This window comes from Asterias rubens, chromosome 17 (genome assembly GCF_902459465.1).
Source record: "Asterias rubens chromosome 17, eAstRub1.3, whole genome shotgun sequence".
NCBI lineage: Eukaryota > Metazoa > Echinodermata > Asteroidea > Forcipulatida > Asteriidae > Asterias > Asterias rubens.
In genome coordinates this window covers 7,929,290-7,947,206 of record NC_047078.1, presented here as the reverse complement: position 1 = coordinate 7,947,206, position 17,917 = coordinate 7,929,290, and the positions used below count along the sequence as shown (strand labels likewise).

The 17,917-nt window shown below is 40.2% G+C and overlaps 1 protein-coding gene across 1 annotated transcript in view; it reads right to left on the bottom strand.

Annotated features, from left to right (window-relative positions):
- LOC117301759 overlaps window positions 1–17,917 on the bottom strand; it is a 241,232-nt gene that overhangs the window by 142,798 nt on the left and 80,517 nt on the right. The window contains exons 48-58 of the mRNA XM_033785780.1: window positions 17,783–17,881; window positions 17,246–17,392; window positions 15,106–15,246; window positions 14,374–14,472; window positions 12,658–12,819; window positions 11,444–11,587; window positions 10,671–10,769; window positions 6,911–7,075; window positions 5,953–6,099; window positions 5,030–5,137; window positions 2,879–3,046 (exon numbers count right to left, since the gene is read on the bottom strand). Coding sequence (XP_033641671.1) covers window positions 2,879–3,046; window positions 5,030–5,137; window positions 5,953–6,099; window positions 6,911–7,075; window positions 10,671–10,769; window positions 11,444–11,587; window positions 12,658–12,819; window positions 14,374–14,472; window positions 15,106–15,246; window positions 17,246–17,392; window positions 17,783–17,881 — 1,479 coding nt within the window. The remainder of the gene's footprint in view (window positions 1–2,878; window positions 3,047–5,029; window positions 5,138–5,952; window positions 6,100–6,910; window positions 7,076–10,670; window positions 10,770–11,443; window positions 11,588–12,657; window positions 12,820–14,373; window positions 14,473–15,105; window positions 15,247–17,245; window positions 17,393–17,782; window positions 17,882–17,917) is intronic.

The following is a 17,917-nucleotide window of genomic DNA, read 5'->3' as shown; positions in this document are numbered from 1 at the left end:
CTGGGGATGGGTGGTAGGGATGAGGTGCACTGTGGGTATAGGGGAGGCTCTAATTCCTGGGGATGGGTGGTAGGGCTAAGCTGCTCTGTGGGTATAGGGGAGGCCCTAATTCCTGGGGATGGGTGGTAGCGGGCTGAGCTGCTCTGTGGGTATAGGGGAGGCTCTAATTCCTGGGGTTGGGTGGTAGGGCTAAGCTGCTCTGTGGGTATAGGGGAGGCTCTAATTCCTGGGGATGGGTGGTAGGGCTAAGCTGCTCTGTGGGTATAGGGGAGGCTCTAATTCCTGGGGATGGGTGGTAGGGATGAGGTGCACTGTGGGTATAGGGGAGGCTCTAATTCCTGAGGATGGGTGGTAAGGCTGAGCTGCACTGTGGGTATAGGGGAGGCTCTATTTCCTGGGGATGGGTGGTAGGGATGAGGTGCACTGTGGGTATAGGGAGGCTCTAATTCCTGGGGACGGGTGGTAGTGCTAAGATGCACTGTGGGTATAGGGGAGGCTTTAATTCCTGGGGACGGGTGGTAGGGCTAAGCTGCTCTGTGGGTATAGGGGAGGCTCTAATTCCTGGGGACGGGTGGTAGGGCTAAGCTGCTATGTGGGTATAGGGGAGGCTCTAATTCCTGGGGACGGGTGGTAGGGCTAAGCTGCACTGTGGGTATAGGGGAGGCTCTAATTCCTGGGGGCGGGTGGTAGCGCGCTGAGCTGCTCTGTGGGTATAGGGGAGGCTCTAATTCCTGGGGATGGGTAATAGGGCTGAGCTGCACTGTGGGATAGGGAAGGCTTGTATTCCTGGGGATGGGTTGTAGAGCTGAGCTGCACTGTGGGTATAGGGGAGGCTCTCATTCCTGGGGACGGGTGGTAGGGCTAAGCTGCACTGTGGGTATAGGGGAGGCTCTAATTCCTGGGGACGGGTGGTAGGGCTAAGCTGCACTGTGGGTATAGGGGAGGCTCTAATTCCTGGGGACGAGTGGTAGGGCTGAGCTGCACTGTGGGTATAGGGGAGGCTCTATTTCCTGGGGACAGGTGGTAGGGCTGAGCTGCACTGTGGGATAGGGAAGGCTTGTATTCCTGGGGATGGGTTGTAGAGCTGAGCTGCACTGTGGGTATAGGGGAGGCTCTCATTCCTGGGGATGGGTGGTAGGGATGAGGTGCACTGTGGGTATAGGGGAGGCTCTAATTCCTGGGGTTGGGTGGTAGGGATGAGCTGCTCTGTGGGTATAGGGGAGGCTCTAATTCCTGGGGATGGGTGGTAGGGCTGAGCTGCACTGTGGGTATAGGGGAGGCTCTAATTCCTGGGGATGGGTGGTAGGGCTAAGCTGCTCTGTGGGTATAGGGGAGGCTCTAATTCCTGGGGATGGGTGGTAGGGATGAGGTGCACTGTGGGTATAGGGGAGGCTCTAATTCCTGAGGATGGGTGGTAAGGCTGAGCTGCACTGTGGGTATAGGGGAGGCTCTATTTCCTGGGGATGGGTGGTATGGATGAGCTGCACTGTGGGTATAGGGGAGGCTCTAATTCCTGGGGATGGGTGGTAAGGCTGAGCTGCACTGTGGGTATAGGGGAGGCTCTATTTCCTGGGGATGGGTGGTATGGATGAGCTGCACTGTGGGTATAGGGGAGGCTCTAATTCCTGGGGATGGGTGGTAAGGCTGAGCTGCACTGTGGGTATAGGGGAGGCTCTGATTCCTGGGGATGGGTGGTAGGGCTGAGCTGCACTGTGGGTATAGGGGAGGCTCTAATTCCTGGGGATGGGTGGTAAGGCTGAGCTGCACTGTGGGTATAGGGGAGGCTCTGATTCCTGGGGATGGGTGGTATGGATGAGCTGCACTGTGGGTATAGGGGAGGCTCTAATTCCTGGGGATGGGTGGTAAGGCTGAGCTGCACTGTGGGTATAGGGGAGGCTCTGATTCCTGGGGATGGGTGGTAGGGCTGAGCTGCACTGTGGGTATAGGGGAGGCTCTAATTCCTGGGGATGGGTGGTAAGGCTGAGCTGCACTGTGGGTATAGGGGAGGCTCTGATTCCTGGGGATGGGTGGTATGGATGAGCTGCACTGTGGGTATAGGGGAGGCCCTTAGTCCTGGGGATGGGTGGTAAGGCTGAGCTGCACTGTGGGTATAGGGGAGGCTCTGATTCCTGGGGATGGGTGGTAGGGCTGAGCTGCACTGTGGGTATAGGGGAGGCCCTTAGTCCTGGGGATGGGTGGTAAGGCTGAGCTGCACTGTGGGTATAGGGGAGGCTCTGATTCCTGGGGATGGGTGGTATGGATGAGCTGTTCTGTGCGTATAGGGGAGGCTCTATATCAGGGGTTGCCCTTAGTTTTTTTTCAACTGGCTAGCAGGAACTGCAGTTGGCTTGATTTTTTACTGGTCTGCCAGGTTTTTGACTGGTCCGTCAATTTTCTTTTTTTAAATTAACATTATATACCAATCTTGATTTGACTGCACTGAAGCCATACTTTATGTTTGTGTTCGTAAGGGGGTTCATTTGCCTGTTTGTCTTTAAAAAATTAATAATAACATTGCTATGATATTAGTAAATTTAAAAACAGGTTAGAACATATGTCAGAGCAAATTGGAAATATAATATGATCTTTAGGTATTTTTGTTTAGTCCATATTGAAGCACTCGACATAATGGAAGTATTTCATGTGAATTTATTTTTTTTAACAAAAAACTTTAAAACCGACTGTTAAAAAATCATCAACTTTGTATTTTTTAACCTCAAATCTAAGGTGCAGAAGGTGGAGGGTTACGTACAATCGCCCTAGTTTTTTTATCATGTATAATACAGAGACGAAACAAACAGACAGACAAACAAACTACTGCAGAATATAACAATGAAAAAGATGTTTCAGTAAAAATGAAAAAATCCAATTGCCTTACCTTCTCCGATAGGAAAGATGCGCTGGTTGTTAGGCGTATACCACAGTGGGTTCACATACTGACTATCATCCGGGATTTGACAAGTGAAGTGAAGATCGTCACCGATGACAAGCTGCTCTGGCTGGTTGGGGTTTGTCGTGATCTTAATGTCAAAGCTTGTGACTGGAACTAAATAAATGTTGCAATAAGTTGTCATTAGACATGCACAGGAGACTCAATAAGCCATTTGTGAGTTAGATTTGATTATAACACACCTCTTGCTTGTTCTATATTCTGGTTGGCTGAAACACTTGTTGGGTGAACTACAATGTAATATAGTCTAGATCATGCACTCATGTTTTGCGGGAATAGTGCCCGCTGGGCACCAGTCTTTGAAAATAGTGCCTGGTTACAGCGCCCTCTCTTGACGTGAACTGTGAACTGCAACTAAAAAAATTCCTTTCTTTTCCCAAGCTTCTTTTCTTATTCCACATTCAAGACTTTGGCCTCGGGAAATAGGTCCCTCTTCTGGTCACTCAAAGTCCCTTGGGATAATAGACGTACACTAGTTCCCTCATTACCAGTCAATATGTGTATAATAATGCCTGGTACAATGACTTGCTTAGTCACAAGTTACTGCTGACATTCAAATTCCTCAGACTATAGAGACGGTTGCTATGTCAAATGGTTCTGGGCAAGCCTTTGCATAGCAACCTCCAGATGAGCAAACCATTGTACCATTGTGCCATACACATCCATTCAGAATTGTGTATGGGTGTTCACTGTCTCTTATGTACGTAACTATAGAAAAGCTTGCCCCTAATCATGTCATAGGAACTGTCTCGATAGTCTGAGGTATTCAAATTTAAGTGGTAACTTAAAGCACGGTTCTGTACCAGGCGATATTCAAATCTACATGTAATATGCAAATGGCTTATTGTGGTGAACTGTAGTGAAATTGTGAATGTGAATTGTTGAGAATTGCAGAGAATTACAGTGACTACATGTACTGTACAGAACTGAAGTAATTTGTAGAAAATTTAAGTGGTAACTTGTGATCAAGTTTGTCATCCACCAAACAGTATTCAAATCTAACACGCAAATGGCTGATTGTAATGAATTGCAGTGAATTGTAGTGAATTGTAGAGAATTGTAGAGAACGGTAGAGAATTGTGATGATTTGTAGAGAATTCTAGAGACTTGCAGTGACTACTGTAGAGAATTGTAGTAATTTGTAATAAACTGTACAGAGGAAGAGAGATTCATCATGACACAAGGCAAAAGACTGATCCATTAAACTCCGCCCCATTGCGTGTTGACCAATCACAACCCTGATTGCAGAAACGAAAAGTCCGACATGCGTGCGCGTATGCTTGGCGTGTGCGGCAGAGTTATGCAGAATGGCATTAGAGAGGCTTGCGTGTTCTTGCTCAGCTGAGCGCCGTGAGCAGAGCCTAATGGTACGGTCTTTTGTTTAGCTTGAATGATGTAAAACCCAATGCGCCTTATTTTTGACCGCACGAGGGCGCTATAACTAGTATTTTTATCACTTCCGGGGGTCTACGCAATTCACCCTGCACAGATTAATAGGCATTCTGTCACTTTTGTTGCGCCGTAGTTTCAATTTGCTTTAGAGGTGGATTATAATGGCTCCTTTTAAAGTCATATTGTCCGTGATGGATTAGATGGCTGTGGTGGTAATGTGTTCCAATCTAATAACTGTTTTGGGTATGAATGAATATGCTAAAATCGAGGTCTTATATAGCGCACGTATCTACCAAACAAGGTACTCAAGGCGCAGAGTATATACAAACTTTCAGAAAGATAGGTAATTGCAGTGATGAATTTTGAGACCCATGTACAGTATGTAGCACCTTATAAGGGTTTACAAGGTGCTAGGGCGCCCACAGCAGCCACAGCCAGGAACACCGGGGCGAACCCATTCTGCACTGGGTTCTTTTACATGCGTTACACAACACATGGGACCAACGGCTTTAGGTCCCATCCGAAGGACGAAGCAATGGTCAAGTGTCTTGCTTAAGGACACAAGTGTCTCGGCTGGGGATTCGAACCCACACTCTGCTGATCAGAAACAACAGAGTGTTTGAGAGCGCCCTCGTGCGCGGTAAAACATATGGCCCATTACATCTGCCCTCTTGCTTCTATACTTACTGGCAATGTGACAATGATCTCCTATGTATTGGTTTGGACAGAGACACTGACCGCCAATACAGGTTCCTCCATTCTGACAAGAGGGGGTACAGCCTACATCTGGTGGTCCTACAGAGGGGCAAATCAGTCATTGGATTAACACATGAAAACACAAACTCAACTGAAGTCTCTTAAAATAGATCTGAGCAAAAATCAGCTGTATTTAATTTCATACGATACCTGAATCAAAAACTCATATATCCTAAACACCTGAATCAGTAACTCGTATATCCTTCATACCTGAATCAGTAACTTATATATCTTACATAAATGAATCAGTAACTGATATATCTTTCATACCTGAATCAGTAACTCATAATTTATACCTGAATCAGTAAGTCACATATCTTAACTCATATATCTTAAAGACAATGGACACTATTGGTAATTGTCAAAGACCAGTCCTCAACATATGCATAAAATAATAAACCTGTGAAAATTTGAGCTCAATCGGTCGTCGAAGTTCCGAGATAATAATGAAAGAAAAAACACCCTTGTCACACGAAGTTGTGTGCTTTCAGATGCTTGATTTCGAGACCTCATATTCTAAATCTGAGGTCTCGAAATCAAATTCTTGGAAAATTACATCTTTCTCGAAAACTACGTCACTTCAGAGGGAGCCTTTTCTCATAATGTTTTATACTATCAACCTCTCATCATCACTCGTTACCAAATAAGTTTTTATGCTAATAAATATTTTGAGTAATTATCAATAGTGTCCACTGCCTTTAAATACCTGAAACAGTAACTGATATATCTTACAGACCTCAATCAGTAACTCCTATATCTTACATACATGAATCAATAACTGATATATTTTACATACCTGAATCAGTAACTCATAATTTAAACCTGAATCAGTAACTCATATATCTTATACATACCTGTATCAGTAACTCTGATGACAAGTGATGTGACTGTTCTTCCAACGGCACATTCATACTTCCCAGCATCGATCTCCGATATCTTATCGATGACTAAGATTGTAGACGTTATTGATGTTTGACGAACATACAGATGGTCCTCGCCTCCTGGTTGGCATTAAAAAAATAAAACAAACGCTTTCAAGAAATTATCAAAACATAACAAAAAGCAAACAGGGCCAATTTCAAGGCTGTGCTTACCGAAGAATTCAACGCTTAAAATCACCATTCTCCGCGTACTGTGAAAGCGCTGAATTTCTGGCTAGCTGTGAACGAGCACAAGCAAAAGTACCCTACTAACCTGTGAAATACACTTAATAATAACAACATGCATTTATATAGCGCTTAATACCAGGTTTCTATGCGCTGAACAAGAAGTGTATGATAACAAAGAAAGACAATTAAAAGTGGGATAAAACAGCAGAAACTGAACAGCTAAGATGGATTTAAATAAGTCTCAATAGTTTTGAGAGCGGTTTCGAATGAGTCCAGTGTAGTGGAGGCACGGATGTGAACGGGAAGATTGTTCCAAAGAGTGGGAGTGGCGATTGAGAAGGAGCGGTTTCCATAGCGAGTGCAGGGATAGGATCGAGTTGAGACCAGAGTTGAATTCCAGGTGGGCGGTAGATGATGAGGTTACTGCAGAATTCCCTGCTTCTGCAAGCGCCGATTCTTCGCTTGCGGTAAGCAGAGCCTTGAGTTTGGAGCCTAGTCAATCAAGACCCAACTCTGAGACTGTCTCTACCAATCTGCTAGTTATTATACAAACCTTGTTCAAGAGGAAAGACTCTTGTACCAGCTGGGTTCCTCCATACTGGTGTATTTCTTGGATCATTACTCCCAGTGCTGATACATTCAAACATTAATGAAGACCCAACTCTGAGACTGTCTGTACCAATCTGCTAGTTATTATACAAACCTTGTTCAAGAGGAAAGACTCTTGTACCAGCTGGGTTCCTCCATACTGGTGTATTTCTTGGATCATTACTCCCAGTGCTGATACATTCAAACATTAATGAAGATCCAACTTGTAGTCTGTCGTTACCGATCTGTCGTATAGTTACAGTCAACTTCTCATCAGGCACTACAAAAACAACGACAAATTGACATATTACTTCTTTCTCTGAAAACTCCCTAATAGAAAAAAGATACATCATCGATCATTTTTTTTTCAGCTGAGATGGTTTAAGGAAAGATTCAAGGCCCAGTGACCAGGGATAATAATGTGAAATGCTTCGGGACGCCCTTTGGGTGTGAAAAGCGCTATTTAAAAACTATTTATTATAATTATTATTATTATTTCATGCACAGAATATTACTGAACTATTCCCAGATGTCTGGAAACCAAAGTCAAAGAAAAGATTTCACATCTCAAGGGGAAAGGAATAAGCATTTTGGAGGTATGGCGGACGTGATGGGAGTGTACTGTTTGGTTGGGGTGTATACACACAAATTTACCCGAACCTTATAGTGGTGCAGCATTGTGTCCGCCATATCTCAAAAAGGCTTATGGAAGGAAATGTCTAAGACCAAAACATGAAAATACATGGAAAATTAAAGCTGAAATGTGAAGCTCACACTCAGATAAAAAAACATTAAAGGAACACAGTGCCTTGGATCGGTCGAGTTGGTCTTTGAAATGCATTTGTAACCGTTTGTTGTAAAATGCATGATAAGAAAGATATTTTAAAAGTAGAATATAATGATCCACACAAGTATCACTCAAAATTGCGTGGTTTTTCTTTTACCTCGTCGACAAACACAGTCGGCCATTTATGGGAGTCAAATTTTTGACTACCATAAAGTATAGGGAAAACCACCCAAATTCGAGGCAAATGTGTGTGGATCTTTGTATGCTACTTTTAAAACATCTTTCTAACCATATGCATTTTATAACAAACGGTTACAAACATATTTCAAAGACTAACTCAACCGATCCACGGCAATGTGTTCCTTTAAAAAGAAAGTTTTAACAGTTTATGTAAAAGGAAGCATTTGGAATGCATGATCAGGAACCCCTTTAAGTTGTTAAGAGGTTTTTTGGGGGAGAAAGAAAATGGAAGGGGATAATCTTCATCCAACCGAAATAGGAATACAAGATGGAATAAAAAAAACAAGATACATTATTAAAAACCTATTTTTTTTTACACCAGCAATTCAAAATAAATCGAATATGTGCACATGACAGTAGTTTCTAAAACATTTTAACCTGAAAATTTGATAAGTATGGAAATTATTTTGTATTTAATATATAAATTTTTTTTTTTTCCTTTTCGAGAAACCATCTCTTGTTGCATTTTGATTGAATGTTTTCATTCGACCAACTAATAATAAAACTCTTAAAAAACATATGTTTCAGGAAGGCAGTAGTATTACTAAAAGTGTAAGGAAAATTAAAAAACACCATCTCTCACCATTAAGAACCAAGATGAAAAAGAAATTAGTCAGAATATGTTAATGAGTTCATGCATATTCAAAAGGCAAGATTAAAGATACACGATAAGCCAACCTTGTACTTGGCAGTAGCTTCCTTGGTAACCAGGAGGGCAGTTGCACACGCCATTAATGCACAGGGCTCCATGCAAACATGACCTCTGACATAGAGCTATACAGTCATACATAAACATGACACACACATACATAAAACATCATATGCAAATTAAGCACTACAACATTTAACATTGAATCTGCACACACAAATCTAGCAAAACAATTTTTTTAACCTAGAGTTAAAATGAAATATTATAAAATGGATATTTCCAACCAAATAAATATTGGTTTCACCAAGTTCTGACTTTGCCTAAAAGTATTTCAGCTTATTAAGACATCTTTATAAAAAGATAAAACAATATATCACTGCATTCACTAATCAGCATAAAATGTCTCAGAGAGTGAAATGTAGATTGAAATGAGTTTCACTGAGTGTAATTGAGAGAAAGAAGGCTTCACTGAATGTACGTGAGTGAAAATAGTTTCACTGAGTGTAATTGAGTGAAAACAGTTTCACTGAGTGTAATTGAGTGAAAATAGTTTCACTTGGTGTAATTGAGTGAAAAGACTTTCGGCTGAATGTAATTAAGCGGAAATACTTTCACAGAATAAAATTTCACAGTATAAAATTGATTCAAAAGATTCAATAAATTGCATGTGACACAAAAACCTTGCTTTAAATCTATTGCAACAGTATTCTAACAGCAGTAATGTATACATGCAGACTACATTACTTCATATCACAAACATTAATTAAACAATTCACAAACCAACTACATGTAACAACTGCTTCCTTCTGTTAATATTCTTTTACAAAAAATGGTAAAATAAGTAATTATTCCTTTTTTTTTTTTAAGTTACAAAATTAAGTTGGTGATATTCTCCATGATTAGGATTCAAATAAAATGTAATCCCCCCAAAAAAAGAGAAAAAGAGAAGGAAAAAAGGGGGTAAATAAAAAATGCAAAAATGTTTAGCAAACATGCAAAGTTTTCAAATCAAATTCGAGGTTGAAAGCAATCGGGAGGTTAATAAAGCTTCATGATCAATGTTATAAAGCTTTGTGATTTACAAAGGCAAGCCATGCAATAAAATAAATACAAATAAAATTTGTTCAAAAACTTAAGACAATAATAAAAGAGGCTGGTGCTTTGTAAATCAATTTAATTAAAATTCTTAATCAGTGTAAATAATTTAAATTATCGCACTTTTCAAAACAATTTTTCAAATAAAAAAATGTTCTGGTAACAAAAGAAGGTAACGGTCGGAAAGTGACAAACAAAGGGTGTTTTTGGGCAAATTAATCTTCGGTTGGTGAATGAAAAAATCATATGCAGATGACATTTTAGAATGATTCTCTCATTTTGGATGGTTTCTTTCAGAAAACACCTCATATCTTATTTACAATTAGCATTGCACAACTGTAGACTTTATCTTGTGATATAAGAATAGCCTACTTTGAAATTATTTTGTAAACAAAATTAAAACCCAACTATTGAAGTCATGAAAGTAAACTTAGTTTGATATTGGACAATGTTCATTCACATGGGTTTGTACAGTGAATATCTAATACCCAACATAGATCAAAGATGTACAAAGTAGAAATTCACTGTACAAACCCATGTGAATGTCCAAAGTCCAATATCAATTGCAATGTAGAGTCACTGTCAAAACATATACGAATGTCCAATGTCCACTATCGAAAAAGCAACATTAAAGATGCTATGTCAGATTTTTTGCCCCAAACATTAAAAATTAGATTTTTTTGAGTGAATGGTATTTCAATGAGTATCACCCGCTCTAACGAAATTTTTTTTAACTTTTTCTTTTAATGGTCAGGAACCATGACAAAAATTTAAAACGTTTCTTATAAAACACATAAGAATTGGTCACATGATATATTGTCGGGATCCCGATAAAAACTAATTTTGAGCACTTTATTTCACTGCTACTAATAATTGGCGGACTTTTCCGAGCAATGGCTCAAATGAAAGCTTGTAACTTTCTCGACCCCCATCAAAATACCTATTGATTTTTAAATCTAAATTTTTGGGTCAAATCGGCCAAAAATCTGACATTGCATCTTTAATATTCGCTGTTCAAACCTATATGAATATCCAATGTCCAATATCAAACTAACTTTCCTGTAATATTGCATCAGCTTATTCCTTGCTAGTATTTAATCTTACCTTCTGATTGGCAGTAATGCCCGGTGTATTGTGGTGAGCAGATACAAACTCCCTCAACACAAGACCCTCCATTCTGACACCTAGGTCGACACTCTGGGTCTACAAATCATGACAAAGTACAAAAGTTGTTGTCATAATCTACTTCATATCGCGTCTATACATTAGATACCTTGTTGCAGCCACAGCTGGACACACTTCTTGGCAACATCGTTAAACTCAACAAGGTCCTCTGCTTTTACACACTTGCTTCAGAAGATGGAGCAATTTCCCAAAGCTGATTTCATAATAACCACATTATTAATAAGAAGCTAGTCACCTTCAAGCATCCAGCTAGTACAATACCCGCTTCTACAATTTATAATCCCTCAGCATTCTTGACATAATCTGTTTTAAAATCCATCAAAATCCCACAATAAATGTAAACTAAACACCCACATGCTTAAATTGGTGTGCAGGGTACACTTTATGGTAACTGTCAAAGACCAGTCTTCTCACTTGAGTTCAATTGGTCTTCAAAGTTGCAATAAAATAGAGAAAGAAGAAACACACTTGTACTCCTTACCAAGTGGGTTTTTATTGTCTTTAAGTTAGTTTGAGAGTAATTACCAAAAGTGTACAATTCCTTTCAGCCTGAAAAATAAAGTGTTATATAACTGCCTTTCAAATAAAGTATACCCATCATTAGAATATGCCAAACTGTAACATTTCCACCCCCATTTCAATCAGTTTAATGACCCAATGATACAGTTCAGATATAGCAGAATGGACCATACCAGTTATATCTAGGGAGAAGTTTGCCATGATGGGGCCAACCATACAGACATAGACACCAGCATCGTCGTAAGAGACGTCTTTGATGTGAAGTTTTGTAGATGTGACTGTGATGTATTCCTCTGATAAATGAGCATCAATTCCATCTACATCAAAAGTAAATAATAATTATTATTGTTAATGATAGTTTATTAAAAATACTGCAACACAGAAGGTAAAAATGTACAGTTTTCAAAAACAGTCATTAAAAATTATTAAAAATATCGGCAACATATTATTACATATACACACAGAAATAAAATAAAATAAAAACATATCCTGCTAAAATGCAGTTTCTTTCATTACAATTATAATATTAATAATTTGGGAGGCTAATCATCCTAACTCGCATGCTAAGAGCTGAATTGCGAAGGACGCGGCTACAACGTGTTCGTGCCGCAGGCATGCAAGGGCGCCTTCAGCTGCCAGCCACATCAACCCATTATGACTACGGAGTACAGCCAAGATCAAATATATTTGATTTTTCCCGAGAGAGCAAAACCTGACGGTCTGGGAAACCCTCGTGGCACAGCAGAGAATCAACGCACAACTCAACTCACATATGGCCCTGGCCGGGAATCGAACCGGGGTCACCTTGGTGAGAGGCGAGCGCTTGACGCAAAAACCAAACTACCACCCTAGTTCTGGCTAGACAATATTTCAGCATGCAATCTTAGCGCAATGTCACATGAGGCAACTTTTGCAGGCAATTTGGAGGTTACCAGTTAAATCTCATGCATTCCATTCTTTGGTTACCAATTAACTTTTTCGAAACCAACATGTAAAGATTTTATCACATGACAACATCTTGTTTTTCCCAGTAATTTTTTTTACCAGTATGAAGGTTGCAACAAGTTTTCATGTTGCACCAATTATTTTGTTATGTCATGTCTTGACTTACCTAGTGAGTTCCTTTAAACTAGTTACTAATCATGTGCCATACACCTTGATTTACCCAGTGAGTTCCTTTAAACTAGCTACTAATCATGTGCCATGCGCCTTTAGGAACCTAATTAGTAGCTTTGAACAAGCTACTAATCATGTGTCATACGCCTTGACTTACCCAGTGAGTTCCTTTAAACTAGCTACATGTACCAATCATGTGTCATACGCCTTTAGGAACCTAGGAAGTACCTTTGAACTAGCTACTAATCATGTGTCATACGCCTTGACTTACCCAGTGAGTTGCTTTGAATGACGGGCTGTCCTCTAGGCGCTTTCCATCTTGGGTTGATAAATGGAGTAGTACCCATAATGAGACAAGTAAAGGCAACATCATCTCCGATCCTAGGGCTACCTTCATGACTTGGAATGATTCGAATACGGATATTCTGAGGACCTAAACAAACAAAATTAAAACAACATTTACTTTATAATCTTGATCGTCTGGGACCAAAAATATTAAGAAATCAGACCGGGGTGAAATTTTGGATTAAAACAAAAAAACGTAACAGACAGAGATAGTTGGTGTCAGAATAGTTGAGATAAGTGTGACTGGGTGTTTTTTACAAGGAATAGATGATAAGGTGAGGTGTAACTGGGTGTTTTTACAAGGTATGGATAAGGTGAGGTGTAACTGGGTGTTTTTACAAGGTATGGATAAGGCAAGGTGTAACTGGGTGTTTTTACAGGGTATAGATAAGGCATGGTGTAACTGGGTGTTTTTACAGGGTATAGATAAGGTGAGGTGTAACTGGGTGTTTTTACAAGGTATGGATAAGGTGAGGTGCAACTGGGTGTTTTTACAGGGTATAGATAAGGCATGGTGTAACTGGGTGTTTTTACAGGGTATAGATAAGGTGAGGTGTAACTGGGTGTTTTTACAAGGTATGGATAAGGTGAGGTGTAACTGGGTGTTTTTACAAGGTATGAATACGGCAAGGTGTAACTGGGTGTTTTTATAAGGTATGGATAAGGTGAGGTGTAACTGGGTGTTTTTACAAGGTATGGATAAGGCAAGGTGTAACTGGGTGTTTTTACAGGGTATAGATAAGGCATGGTGTAACTGGGTGTTTTTACAGGGTATAGATAAGGTGAGGTGTAACTGGGTGTTTTTACAAGGTATGGATAAGGTGAGGTGTAACTGGGTGTTTTTACAGGGTATGGATAAGGTGAGGTGTAACTGGGTGTTTTTACAAGGTATGGATAAGGTGAGGTGTAACTGGGTGTTTTTACAAGGTATGAATACGGCAAGGTGTAACTGGGTGTTTTTATAAGGTATGGATAAGGTGAGGTGTAACTGGGTGTTTTTATAAGGTATGGATAAGGTGAGGTGTAACTGGGTGTTTTTATAAGGTATGGATAAGGTGAGGTGTAACTGGGTGTTTTTACAAGGTATGGATAAGGTGAGGTGTAACTGGGTGTTTTTACAGGGTATAGATAAGGCAAGGTGTAACTGGGTGTTTTTGCAAGGTATGGACAAGGTGAGGTGTAACTGGGTGTTTTTACAAGGTATGGATAAGGCAAGGTGTACATAACTGGGTGTTCTTACAAGGTATATATGAATCGAACTGAACTGGGAGTTTTTACCAGGTATAGATCAATTGAAGTGTAACTGGGTATTTTTACAAGGTATAGATGAGGTGGGGTGTAACTGGGTGTTTTTACAAGGTGAAGGCCGCATTTTAGGCTACGCGGCGTTTACATGTAAACCTATGTGCCCTCCAAAATGGTGAGCGTGGCACAGTCGCCGCGTGTGACGCGCGTGCAAGGGGTCAATTTATGAATTGAACTGAACTGGGTGTTTTTACAAGGTATTGATGAGGTTGGGTGTTACTGGGTGTTTTTACAAGGTATATATGTAGATGGGGTTCAGGTGTAACATGCACATGCTGGATGATACAGCTTTCCCGAGTGGAGACACTTCCTAAAAAAAACACTGATAGTGACTTACCTTCATTTTCACATGCAACGCCAGTAAACCCTTCAGGACATCTGCATAAACCACTCAAACATGTCCCTCCATTTTGACACTCTCTCTGGCAGGGTAAGTCTAGAAATCAAAACAAACCCATGTTTATATAACACAATGCTGAATCTTCTTGTCTTCTTTGTCAACATTTGGTGAGATAGTTCCATTAGGATGCTTTGCCGACTTTAAAAAATCATTGATTCAAATCACCCCCGAACAAAGATATTGACAAAATAGGGACACCGCCAATATAGGGCTAGATAGCTCAGTTGGTAAAGCACTGGCACGTTAATCCGGAGGTCGTTGGTTTGAATCCCACTCTAGTCAATTCTTTGTTCAACCCCAAAAATCATTTACAAATTTACCCAGTCAGTTTCCCTTGTGGTTTATATTGATATCTGAAAACAAAAAGTCGCATCCCCTTCAGGTGATCCCCTAGCTGCCGCTTCCCAGGTTGTATCGTAATTTTGGTGTGATCCCTGGCTACACGGCAGTTAACGGTTGTATGGCTTCTGACTGGCACCCCAGAACAAAGATATTGACAAAATAGGGACACCGCCAATAGAGGGCTAGATAGCTCAGTTGGTGGAGCGCCGGCACGTTAATCCGGAGGTCGTTGGTTCGAATCCCACTCTTGTCAATTCTTTGTTCAACCCCAAAAATGATTCAAATCAAGGTAGAATATAAATGTAGAGTTTGTTCATGGGTACTAACCTTGTACTTGTATCCTGAATGTTGCAATGACAGATCCTACATCACAGATATAGGAGCCAGCATCAGTCGACACTAAACCACTGATAGTCAGCTGAGTGGCCGATGAGCTTACGTAGGTTGAATAAATGTGACTGTCTCCGCCTGATCAAGAAAAAACAAAAATAACAGAAATAAAGCCCGGTTCATACTTCATGCGAAGCGAATTTGACATCACAACTCTCCTTTCGCAGCGATATTCACAAGTGAGTTGCCCAGAGTTTAACTGCTTCAAAACAACAAATAATAGAATAAAGCCCAGTTCATGCTTCATGCGAATGCAAAGCGAATTTTACGTGAATTTGACATCACAACTCTCCTTTCGCAGCGATATTCACAAGTGAGTTGCCCAGAGTTTAACTGCTTCAAAACAACAAATAATAGAATAAAGCCCAGTTCATGCTTCATGCGAATGCAAAGTGAATTTGACGTGAATTTGAAATCACAACTCTCCTTTCGCAGCGGTATTTGCAAGTGAGTTGCCCAGAGCTGAACTGCTGCACATTATTCATTGCGAACTTGTGATGTCAACATTCGCTTCGCATTCGCATTCGTAGGAAGTATGAACTGGGCTTAAGTAGGATATGAAACTTTGCAAGGTGGGAATACGTTATACATGTAGAAGACGATCAGAGCAAACAGATCGAAACGTCGAGTTGAAATGTAAACCAACAGTTCTTTTCAGAACCACCCCAACTCATTTAGTGATTATCATTACATGGTGTTACCGCAAACCTTTCTATATATAGTGTACTCCGTGCGATCTCCAGAAGACAATCAGAGCAAACAGATCGAAACGTTGAGTTGAAATGTAAATCAACAGTTCTTTTCAGAACTACCCCAACTCATTTAGTGATTATCATTACATGGTGTTACCCGCAAACCTTTCTAAAGACAAGAATAGTTTGGGTTTAAAGGCACTGGACACTATACTCATTTGGTGTATCCCAACATAGGCATAAAATAACAAAACTGTGCAAAGTTTGGGCTCAATTTGTCATCGAGTTTGCAAGAGAATAATGAAAGAAAATACAACCATGTTGCATAACTTTGTGTGCTTGCGGTTGCATAACTAAAGGCTTCAGCTGAAGTCTTTTATTATTTGAGTGAACAATTACCTCTTTCTCAAAAACTATGTTACTTCAGAGGAAGCCATTTCTCGCAAATAAAAAAACGAACAAACAAACAAACACAACATTTTATACCATCAAAATCTTTCCATTACTCGTCACCAAGAAAGGTCTATGGCTAATAATTATTTTGAGTAATTACCAATAGTGTCCACTGCCTTTAACTACATCATTCATAGTAAGTAATTGGTTTAAAAGTCCAGATAATCTTCACACCAAACTGACTTAAAGGCAGTGGACACTATTGGTATAATTACTCAAAATAATTGTTAACATAAAAACTTTCTTGGTAATGAGCAAAGGAGAGCTGTTGATAGTATAAAACATTGTGAGAAACTGCTCCCTCTGAGGTAACACAGTTTTCAAGAAAGAAGTAATGTTCCACTTAAATATTTGAATAAGATACTTCAGCTGAGGTTTCAAATTTAAATAGAGTTTTTATGCTAACAATTATTTTGATCCCTGCATTCCGTAAGTATTCAGTACCCAAATGCGATTACAGACTTTAACTGTGGAAGTGTCGTGGCCGAGCGGTTAAGAGCACCAAATTCAAACTCTGGTGTTTCTGATCAGCAAAGTGTGGGTTCAAATCCCCAGCCGTGACACTTGTGTCCTTAAGCAAGACACTTAAACCATTGCTTCGTCCTACGGATGTGACGTAAAGCGGTTGGTCCCATGTGTTGTGTAATGCATGTAAAAGAACCCAGTGCACTTTTCAAAGAGAAGGGGTTCGCCCCAGTGTTCCTGGCTGTGGCTGCTGTACGCGTCCTAGTACCTTGTAAACCCTTATCAGGTGCCACATAATTGGGTCCCAAAATTAATCACTGCAATATTCCTATCTTTCTGAAAGTTTGTATATACTCAGCGCTTTGAGTACCCTGTTTGGTAGATACGTGTGCTACATGTATATAAGACTTTGATATTATTATTAGTATAAAACAATTGAAATTTTGATTGATATTTATAGTTTTTACCTCCAGCCAGTGACAATACTGCATCATCTTCTTTCATCCACTTGGGTCTGATATCTGGGATCTGTCCTGTGATCTCACAAAGCATAGAGATGGTTCGACCAATCTCTGGGACTAATTCCCCAACTGGGTGGAGCTTCACACTGAATCCTATGAATAAACATGACATCAAATAATATGTAAATGAAGATGAGCAATCAATGTCTGGGACTAACACCCCAACTGGGTGGAGCTTCACACTGAATCCTATGAATAAACATGACATCAATGAATATGTAAATAAAGATGTGCAATCAATCTCTGGGATTAACTCCAAAACTGGGTGGAGCTTCACACTGCATCATACGAATAAACATGACATCAAAAGAATATGTAAATAAAGATGTGCAATCAATCTCTGGGACTATCTCCAAAATGAATTTATAAATTAAGATGTACGTGCTACATGTATCAATCTATGGGATAAGGATCAACTGATCTCACACACTCTATAAATAAACATGAAATAACCCTACTGCTATTTCATGAAATAAAGCTTACCTGGTCTTTCACATCGATTGCCAAAGAAGCCTGTTGGACATTGGCACACACCATTTAGACACTGACCTCCATTGATACATGGTTGTAGACATGAAACAGCTGAAGTGTAACAGGTATACAAAATAAAAGTTAGCG